This window comes from Rhamphochromis longiceps, linkage group LG16, assembly GCF_057381845.1.
Source record: "Rhamphochromis longiceps isolate RC_006_pf linkage group LG16, R_longiceps_female_GT1.1, whole genome shotgun sequence".
Lineage (NCBI taxonomy): Eukaryota > Metazoa > Chordata > Actinopteri > Cichliformes > Cichlidae > Rhamphochromis > Rhamphochromis longiceps.
The window spans coordinates 555,820-566,497 of NC_140572.1; the positions used below are offsets into that span (position 1 = coordinate 555,820).

The 10,678-nt window shown below is 38.7% G+C and overlaps 1 protein-coding gene across 1 annotated transcript; it reads right to left on the minus strand.

Moving 5' to 3' along the window:
• Positions 1 to 6,390: 6,390 nt before the first annotated feature.
• LOC146650320 (uncharacterized) lies at positions 6,391 to 10,111 on the minus strand. Its single transcript, XM_085385313.1, has 3 exons — positions 9,234 to 10,111; positions 8,767 to 9,146; positions 6,391 to 6,682 (listed from the first exon to the last, which is right to left on the minus strand). The coding sequence occupies exons 1-2, from the start codon at positions 10,042 to 10,044 to the stop codon at positions 8,776 to 8,778; spliced, it is 1,182 nt and encodes a 393-aa protein (XP_085241439.1). The 5' UTR covers positions 10,045 to 10,111; the 3' UTR covers positions 6,391 to 6,682; positions 8,767 to 8,775.
• Between the last annotated feature and the right edge of the window lie 567 nt (positions 10,112 to 10,678).

Sequence of the window (10,678 nt, forward strand, 5' to 3'; positions counted from 1 at the left end):
ATTTAGCCAAAAATACTTAAACATTACAGAAACACTATGATTTAGAAAAATAGTACAACAGAGCAGAAATATTGTGATTTACCAGAGACACTGTGATGAACTATGAATATTGTAATTTTAAATTGAGACTATGTTTTAGCACAAATATTATAATTTGGCAGAAATACTATAATTTAGCAGAAATACTATATTAAGCACAAATCCTATAAAAAGCAGAAATGGTATGATTAAGCACAAATACTACATTTAGTAGAAATACTTTGTTTTAGCACAAATCCCATAAAAAGCAGAAATACTGTACTATGATTTAGTAGAAAAACTATAATTAATCAGAAATACTAAATTTAGCAGAAATACTATATTAAGCACAAATCCTATGAAAAGCAGAAATAGTATGATTAAGCATAAATACTACATTTAGCAGAAATACTATATTAAGCACAAATCCTATAAAAGCAGAAATAGTATATTAAGCACAAATCTTATAAAATAGCAGAAACAGTATGATTTAGCACAATAGTAATAAGTTAAACAGAAAAATTGGAAAAGCAAAATGGACAGCTGAAAAAATGCTGAACATGCTGAGGGTCCCTCAAATATACTTGTTAAATGAAAAAAATCGGCAAAAAAAATATAACAGCCACACAATCACAAATATGGACACATAAGGAAACACACAGTCACCCAGTCACCCAGTCTAAATATATTGAATTTGAATCTTAGAATGAGATCATCCGATTAAAAGCCTTTCTCTCTCTCTCTCTCTCTCTCACTCTCTCTCTCTCTCTCTCACACACACACACACACACACACACACACACACACACACACACACACACACACTCACATACACACAGGGAGAGAGAAGTAAGTTTCTAGGTCAGCCTGGGAGCTGCTGAATTTGAATCCACCTATCAGAGAGCCTGTGCACTTTTTCCCTCCAAAACAGGTGCTTCTGTTTACACACGCAGCACAGAGAGGCACAGGATTTTTGCAGCCTATTTCTCATAATGACGACTCACCTCAAACAAATGACCATAATTTCCTAACCGTAGAGGCTAGAACGGTCATTCTTACACCGTTTTGTTCAGAAGTGATGGGGGAATCTTCAAGTGTTGACAATTTATCATTAAAATATGAATTTTTAGAGATATATGACATGGATGACTTGTTGACTTAGAAGCCACGAATTCCCCAATATGCAAATTTGAATGGCTGAGGCCACATATATGATTGGCTGGCTGGGAAGCCGTGCAGGCCCTGATTTGTGGATTTGAATTCCTCAGCCCTGATATGATTGGCTGGCTTAGAAGCCATGAAGGCCCCAATATGCAAATTTGAATGCCTCAGGACACATATATGATTGGCTGGGAAGCCGTGCAGGCCCTGATTTGAAAATTTGAATGTCTCAGTCCTCACAGAGGATTGGCTGCCTAGGGACCTGACAGAAATATATAGAAATACTATGATTAAGCATAAATACTACATTTAGTAGAAATACTATGTTTTAGCACAAATCCTATAAAAAGCAGAAATACTATAATTTAGCAGAAATACTATATTAAGCACAAATCCTATAAAAAGCAGAAATACTATATTAGGTACAAATCCTATAAAAAGCAGAAATACTATATTAGGCACAAATAGTATAAAAAGCAGAAATACTATAATTTAGCAGAAATACTATGTTAGGCACAAATCCTATAAAAAGAATAAATACTATAATTTAGCAGAAATACTATATTAGGCACAAATCTTATGAAAAGCAGAAATAGTATGATTTAGCAGAAATACTGTATTTAGCACAAGTACCGAAAAGTACCAGAAATACTATGATTTAGCAGAATAGTAATAACTTACAAAATTACAAATATGGAGGCATATTGAAACACAAATGCACAGAGGGACACACAAACACAGGCTCTAATCCAGTCAACCAGTCTAACTATATTCAATTTAAATCCTACAATGACATGCTGCCAAATAAGGGCAGGGCCCTCTCTCTCCCACTAAACACACACACACACACACACACACACACACACACACACACACACACACACACACACACAGGGAGAGAGCTGCCGAATTTAAATCCACCAATCAGAGTGGCTGTTTACGTTTTCCCGCCAAAACAGGTGCATCCTTTTTACACACGCAGCACAGAGAGGCACAGGATTATTGCAGCCTATTTCTCATAGTGAGGACTCCCCTCAAACAAATGACCATAATTTCCTAACCGTAGGGGCTAGAGCCGTCATTCTTACACCGTTTTGTTCAGAAGAGATGGGGGAATCTTCCAGTGTTTACAATTTATCATTAAAATATGAATTATTAAAGATATTTGACTTGTAATGCACCATAACTGAGTAGAGCGAAGCAAAAACTGCCTTGACTTGCCCTCAAACAACGCTTTCTAACTCGAAATCTATTTGGAGTATCGATATCATTCTTTCACCGTAAGACACAGCAGGCTTTGGTGAACAATCATGGAAATTTTCAGGTCTCTGTGGAAATCCAACAAAAAGTTATGACGAGAGAAAAAAGTGGTTCATTTCCACAGTTTGAAATCTGAAGAAATCTGAGCGAAGGACGAATTTCCTACCCTCAAACAAGTCCAACTCATTTCAGAATGGTAATAGGTGAGAAAGAAATTCTTGAATTGTGAGCGTCACGAGTGTCTGAAGATATACCGGGACAAGCCTCATGTCTTAACTTTGCTTCGTTAAGGAGATATGACGATTCGAATATGCCTCTCATTACAGAAATCCAGCGATGATTTTGAACAAGCTCTCCATTGACTTTCTATGCAGAGTTTTGAGACCTTGTGTTGGTCTGAGGAGATTTGCCAAAATTCTATAAATCCCACAACAATGATAATGACATTTTCTGAAAGCCAGCAAAAATACCTACGTTTTGATGTATAATTTGTGGAAGTTGAGTGAAAATTGAGCAAGTAGCAAACAGTTGTTCGGACATGAAGAGAAGGCTGCAAAAGCTTCAGTGTCACACTGGAAGCCAAGAGCATAGCAACCATAACAACGCATGTATTTTGTGAAAAATCACAATTTTGCAACTCAAAACTTTAAGAGGCATAAAAGTAAAACGGTAAAATATTTGAAAAAGCTGAAACATACATGAATAGCCCAATAATTTGTGAACATTTTAAAGTTTGAATGGTTGTTCTAGGTGAAAATTTGAGGAAGTAGTTAAGTTTCAAAAACAAGCAAAATTTAGCAGAATTGCTGAAGTTTCCCATTAATTTCAATGGGACAAATTAAAGGAAAAAAGTGGAATATTTTAAAAAGTATAATAGTTAAAAATACCAAAAGATATAGCCGGCATTAGCAAAAATAGCAGAATAGTTTAAAATTTGAATGGTGAAAATCGGCTGAAAATTGTGGAAGTAGTTAAGTGCCAAAAAGTGTACGGAAGCAACTAGAATAAAGTATAAAGAATAAAGAGAAACAGGAACTCAATAGTGTGGATGCTTAAAGCATCCACACAATAACTAGAAAAATTTGCATTTCCTGCGAAAATGCAGTGTGGATGCTTTAAAGCTGAAGCTGCATGCAAAAACTAGCTGAAAAAGCTGAAAAGTTGCAGAAATTGTAAAGCTGAAGCTTTCTGCTGAAGATAGTTGAAAATAGCTGAAGAAGCTGTAGAAATCAAAGCCAGTTTTTAAAAAGTTGTTGAAATTTTAATAACTTTGCAGAACAACATCAAGTTAACAAAAATGAAATAACTTAGCAGAAATGCAATAACTTAGAAGAAACATAACAATTCAGCAGAAATGTTGTAATTTACCAGAAGCTACAACTTAGCAGAAATGTAATAATTTAGAATAACATAACTTAGCAGAAATGATATAATTTAGTAGAAAATTAATAACTTGGCAGAAATATTACAACTTATCAGAACTGTTTTAATTTTGCAGAAATGTAATTATTAGGAAAAAACTGTAAACAGATAAAAGCTGAAAATGATGACGTAACCTCAAAGTTACTTGTTTAACTGTGAAAAATGACCAGAAACATTAGAAAAGGAAGAAAACCAATTCAATTAAATTTATATAGCGCCAATTCACAACAAAAGTCACCTTAAGGCGCTTCATAGATACAGAGAAAAACCCAACAATCATATGACCCCCTATGAGCAAGCACTTTGGCGACAGTGGGAAGGAAAAACTCCCTTTTAACAGGAAGAAACCTCCAGCAGAACCAGGCTCAGGGAGGGGCGGCCATCTGCTGCGACCGGTTGGGGTGAGAGAAGGAAGACAGGAATACCAGCCAGCAGATAAACTGATGTGAAACAAAACCAAAGTAAAATTGCAGAATTTACACAGTTGGTGAAATGTAAAAATGGCAACAAAAAACCCCCAAACAAAAAAACAAAAAAACAAAAACAAACAACATTTAGTTAATAAATGCACAAGATGATTTGATGATAAATATGGTACCAATCTACAAAATACTGTCGAAATGAAGTCCACATTGTGATATATTTCAGGTGTGGAGAGTCACAGAGCTAAACAATCGATGTGCATATTTAAAGAATCAAATAAAGAACATTGTTGTGGAATAAATTACAGTGAATAATAATCACTGCCCTGCGTTAGAGAGTGACTTATGATGATGTATTAATTGGCTTAACTTTACCTCTAACAGCTTTTCACATAGTGCTGTGACCAGGGTGAAATCCATCATAAAGTAACTGTAAACAGTAGAACCATTAGCATGAATGTTATGGTTCTACTCTGATCAAAACTCAAGTCAGCTGTGTGACCTGATATAAAATGATAAAGAGGAACACATATAAATGACCTTTATGAACTTTTCAAAATGACTTTATATGTCTGACCCATTATCTCTATATATTAGAGCAGATGTGGAAAACCACTGTTAGACCTACTCTATACTAACACAAACACAGTCACAAATTCATTGCTAGTGTGACATGTGGTCCTTTTTGCCTTTGACCAATGATATGCTGGTTACTTGGACCAGTTTAGTATTTGCTGTCACAGAGGAATGTTAACCATAAATCCAAAAGAGAAAACTGAAAAAATATGTTAATTGCAAACATGTTTTTGCTTAGTAAAAGGATTGAAATTACATGGAAACTGTCACCTTAAAGCCTCATTGTAAATATCATCACAAACAGATGTTTTCCACACGGTTAACAAAGCTCCACCACATCCAATCACTGCATATAAATCTAAAAGAAAACAACAACAAATAAAATGTAATTAACACAAGTGAAGTCTAAGGAGCTTGGAAAGAAAAGCGTCTGGACTTCTTTGAGTTCCTTGAAGACGTTTCACCTCTCATCCGAGAAGCTTCTTCAGTTCTAAGGGTCAATGGTGGAGAGTCCCAGATTTAAACCCAGTGGGAGTTTCTCTCCAAAGAGGGACAAAGAACCCCCTGATGATCCTCTACCTAATCACATGAGCCAAGGTGTGAAAGTGGGTGTGGGTCCCAATCAGCCAGGGTTTTGGGTGAGCTCATTGTGAAACCTGGCCCCACCCTATCATGGGATTTCCTGAGGTCAGGAAATCACCCACGCCCACTCCCAGGATGTGAGTGGATGTTACGGTGTCTGGGGAGGGAACTCAAAACTGGATTATAGATGGCAGACAGTTGGTGTTGTAAACCACCGCCTCTGTTCAAAGATGGTCGCTCACAGTGGACGTAAATGGCTTCTTTCACTCCTCCATCCTCGCTGCACTGTACAGCATACACCACATTGTTAAGTTTGTGTTTAGGAGTTTTGTCTTTCAGGTGAACCAGTTTCTGTCAAAGTGTGTTGCTGGGTCTAAAGTACACTGGGATGTCGCATTTGGAGAAAACTCTCCTGAGTTTTTCTGATACACCGGCTACATAGGGGATGACAATGTTGTTGTGTCTGTCTTTCTTATCCTCCCTCGCTGGTGTCTGATGTTCTTTTCTGTGAAGCTGGAATGCAGGCACACTGGACGAGCTTGTTCTAAAAAATACAGAAAAAGGAACATTTTATTTGTGTTAAGGCCTAAAAACTACAAATAAGTTATACAATGAACAATGTTGAAATACCTTATAGGTGCTGTGGGCCACATAACCAGAATCCAGAGCAATCTCACACTCGCATGATGGTGAGGAAAGACATGAGCTCTGCAGGGAGGTTTGAATGTCTCAGTTGGGACACTGAAGAACTCAGAAGACAGCAATACATGCACAGAGAGACAGAGTAGAAAAAGCATAGATTTGTAATCTATAATGTCAATTAAAACTCAAAAAGTGTCAACAAGTATAATCATTTGAGTGTGGAATTATTTATGCAATAAACAGGATTTTAATTAATTAATTGAATTAAAAACACTGACATTTTTTATCAAAGATAAAGAATAATACCTCTCTCTGCTCTGAGGATCACTGAGCATCTCTGACAGGAAATACAGTTTCCTCAGTAGGAGTCATCATTGATGGTCTCAGAGGTTGTAGTGTGGCAGCATGATGATGGTCTCCAGATCAGGCAGGAGGTCAGGTGATGGGTGTGTCATCTTCTCCATTGAAGACACACTGGTATGGCAGTTCATAACACAGCAGTCTCCTTGTGGCATGTAGTTATCTGTGCAGTCCAGCACTGATGGATCAGGTTTGGCTCAGCAGTTCATGAAGATGGTGTTAAGATGTTGTTGTTTCAGCTGAGGATGGTGAAGTTTGAAGGTTTTGCCACAAAGGAGACTGTGCCCTATCTGAAAAAATATATCTACAAAACAAGTGCTTTTAACACCACCCACCCAGCTCAGCCCCCAAGTGTCTATGTAATGCTGGTATGGGGTGTCGGTTACTAAGTCTAATTAGTACATGGGGGATGACAATGTTGTTGCATCTGTCTTTCTTATCCTCCCTCGCTGGTATCTGATGTTCTTTTCTGTGCATCTTTGCTGACTTTATAAACGCCCAATTAGGATAGCCACATGTTTTAAGCGCTTCATTTACATGTGTGTGTTCCTTCTTTTTCCCTTCAGGCTTAGAGGGAACATGTTCTGCCCGGGGGGGTGGGGGGGTGGGGGTGTCCTAATTACTCCAAGTTTGTGTTCCAGAGGGTGATGGGAGTCAAAGAGGAGGTACTGGTCCATGTGTGGGCTTCCGATAAACTTCAATGTTGAGGTTGCCGTTCTCTTCAATGTGCACAGCGCAGTCCAGGAAAGGCAAACAGTCGTCCTTTGTGTCTTCCCTGGTGAACTTGATGTTTTTATCCACGGCGTTAATGTGCGCAGAGAAGGATTCCACTTCTTGAGTTTTGATTTTGACCCAGGTGTCGTCTACATATCTGTACCAGTGGCTGGGTACTCTCCCTTTAAAAGAGCCAAGAGCCTTCCTTTCCACTTCCTCCATGCAAAGGTTGGCTACAATAGGTGACACGGGGGAGCCCATGGCACAGCCATGTTTTTGTCTGTAGAAACCCTCGTTGTATTTGAAATATGTAGTGGTAAGGCAGAGGTCTAACAGTGTGCAAATCTGATCGGGTGTGAAGTTGGTCCTGTCTTCCAAGGAGCTGTCTTCTTGCAGTCGTTTTCTGACAGTCTCCACTGCCTCTGTAGTGGGTATGCAAGTAAAGAGAGAGACTACATCAAAGGACACCATGAGAACCTTCACAGACATAACACAAGAGAAGACTTTTGATTTAATAACTAAGCTTAAAATAAATGTTACCTTTGAATATTTGTGGGAAAAATCTGATGCTACCCCAAGAATACAAAGGTGTTAAGATGTTGTTGTTTCAGCTGAGGATGGTGAAGTTTGAAGGTTTTGCCACAAAGGAGACTGTGCCCTATCTGAAAAAATATATCTAACAAAACACGTGCTTATAACACCACCCACCCAGCTCAGCCCCCAAGTGTCTATGTAATGCTGGTATGGGGTGTCAGTTACTAAGTTTAATTAGTGCATCAGAAAGCGGGAGCTACACCTAAAGCCCACACTTTCTGATGTCTTTGTTTATTAGCAGCTTTTTCCAGCTGCTCAGAGAATTCTGACTTGGCCTTTATCCACCCAAACCCAAACCCACCCGGATAAAGGCCAAGTCAAACTCACACACCATACCAGCATTACATAGACACTTGGGAGCTGAGCTGGGTGGGTGGTGTTAAACTGTAGTCGGGAACTTTCAGAAAACTATCCATTTACTTCTAAATCAGTTTTTATACATATTCTGTAAGCTGTACTAATGTTTTTCTCTACATAATGTATCATTATAGACATCTCTGGTAGCCTAAAGATAGTTTAAAACTTTTGACATTTTTTACCTGTAAAACATGATAAGCAAAAACTCATTCATCACAAAAACTTTTGATTCTACAAAATCTACTATAATCAAGAAAATATAATTGTCTGTATTTATTCATGTATGTCATCATAATAAATACCTGCATTTATCTGGGATTTATTTATTTACTATTTCATATTTTAAAGCCCTTGGAGGGGAAGATCTCGTTTGTTGAGCTACATACGTCATAGTAAAAAGATTTAGTCATTTAAAACATGATGTTGGTTTATCAAATGTTGCAGCACATTTCAGATCAGAGGTGCATGATAGCAGATGTTCTCTGCTCTGCATGAAGTTCAGCAATGATTTGGTGAAATGATTAATAACATTGCAATAAGAAAGGGTCTTCTAACAGACAGAGTAGGGAAGACCCTTTTTTCAATGAAAAATATTTTTCATACTCTACAATCAGTAAACTCTGTAACAAACATGATCTGTAATTGTTTCAAAACTCACCAGACGACTTCATGATTGGCTCGAGGACAGGACACAAAAGACAGGGTTGTGGTAACTGTAATATGATCTCAGAACACCTGAACGAAGACATTTCTGTGGCTGAGAAATAAAAATGAGGTCAAGCAGGGTGTTCTTGTCTGTAGTGGCAGAAGTGATCAGCTGTGAATACCCTCTCGACTGAAACTGCTCCAGAATCTGTTTTCTTCCACTCTGCAACTGGTTCTCATTAAAATCTCCACACACAATTATTGGGTGACAGTCCATTATTTCAAGTGAATCTAAAAGACTTACCAGGTTTTGCATGAATGGTGTCAAACTGTAGTCAGGGGGTCTGTACACAACAGCAATGAGTGCAGGGAATGGAGCCTGAACCTTCAACACTAAAAACTCAAGATCAGTGACATTATGTAGATACTGTTTTACCTGAACCTGAAAATGATTCCTCAAATACACAACAACTCCACCACCACTTCTGCTGGCCATGTGAGGAAAGTTTGTGTAGGACACATGTCTGTTGCGTTTGAACATGGTGTAGCCATCCAAATGAAGACTGTCTGCAACAAAGGAGCCTTGAAGGTGAGACTCAGTGAGACACAAAACATCTGCTAAACACATTTCATGATGACTCTTGATGTCACTGATGTGAGATGGCAAACCCTCTGTATTGTGATGGATCAGTGTAAGAGTGTCAAGTCTGCTGGCTGTTTCTCTGACCTGAAGAAGAGGCATCATTTCCTCAACACTGGCTTGTCTCATGGTTTGGAGCGCTGCAGTTACCTCGGGATTGGCGTAAATCTTTTTCTCATCCAAGTCCTGCAAATAGAGTCCACTGAGAGACGTCACCCTGCTGAGAGCAACGTAAGCCATACCTGGTTCAAAAATGTTCTTCATTGAAACTACAGCTGTCTGTGTTGTAAGACCCTGAGTTTTGTGAATTGTGCAAGCGAATGCTAGCTTTACAGGAAACTGTCTGCGTACTGCTCCTTTAAACTTCAGACTCTCCTCTGCTCTCTCAATGTAAACCAGATCATCAGATGCTGCATTAGCACTGCGGTTGTGTCTCATAGGCTGCCGGTTGTCCATCCTGAGCCCCAGTTTAATTATGTGTCCATCATTTTCAGATCTCACCACCTTTACCAGTATACCAAAAGCACCGTTGACTAAACCGTTTAGTGTGTCCAAGTTTCTGGTCAGCATGACTCGAGCTCCTTCAGCAACATTCAGAGTGTCAGGTAAATCATTTCGCCCACCTGTAAATGGTTTGTCTCTTCGTTCCATTCTGCCTGTACATTTATCCTTCTGGAAATCGTCTGCATTGATGATTATGATGTTTGAATGAAGCTTCTTCAGGGTATCTATGTTGTGGGATTCCACATTCTTGTTGGTGGCATAAATGTGTAAGACCTCAGTTGGACATTCTTCTGGTGCAGTCACAGCCTGTGACAACAAATCTCTGTCGCACTGAGAAAGCTCTTCTGTCTTTTCTTTGACTCTAATCCTGTTCAACATCTCTGCAAAGGCCACATCATCTTTCTGACGCATGATCTCGGTTAGAGTGATCATCTGAAAATGTTCCTGCCATAGGTCAATCTGTTCTGGATCGTAAACACAGAGAGGTTTAGACTGTCGCACTGGTGGCAGCTGGTAAAAATCTCCAACAGCTAAAACTGACATTCCACCAAAAGGTCTCTGAGTGCCTTTGATTTGTTTCAGTCTTGCATCCACATAAGCAAAAAGGGGTTTTGAAACCATTGAAATCTCATCAATAACAATAATTTCAGCATTCATCAGCTCAGATCTGACTTCATCCAGTTGGTTACCAAGTCCTTGAATGGGTGGTTTCAGACTCCTGGGTAGTTTCAGTAGAGAATGTAACGTAGAGCCACTGATAGAAAAAGCTGCTGTACCGGTA

Excerpts from the sequence above, each read along its gene's own strand:
- LOC146650320 (XM_085385313.1), bottom strand. The coding sequence starts at position 10,044 with ATGGAACGAAGAGACAAACCATTTACAGGTGGGCGAAATGATTTACCT. Across the intron at positions 9,147-9,233 it reads TCACATGGCCAGCAGAAGTG|TGTTGAAGGTTCAGGCTCCA; the intron begins GTGGTGGAGTTG and ends TTGAGTTTTTAG.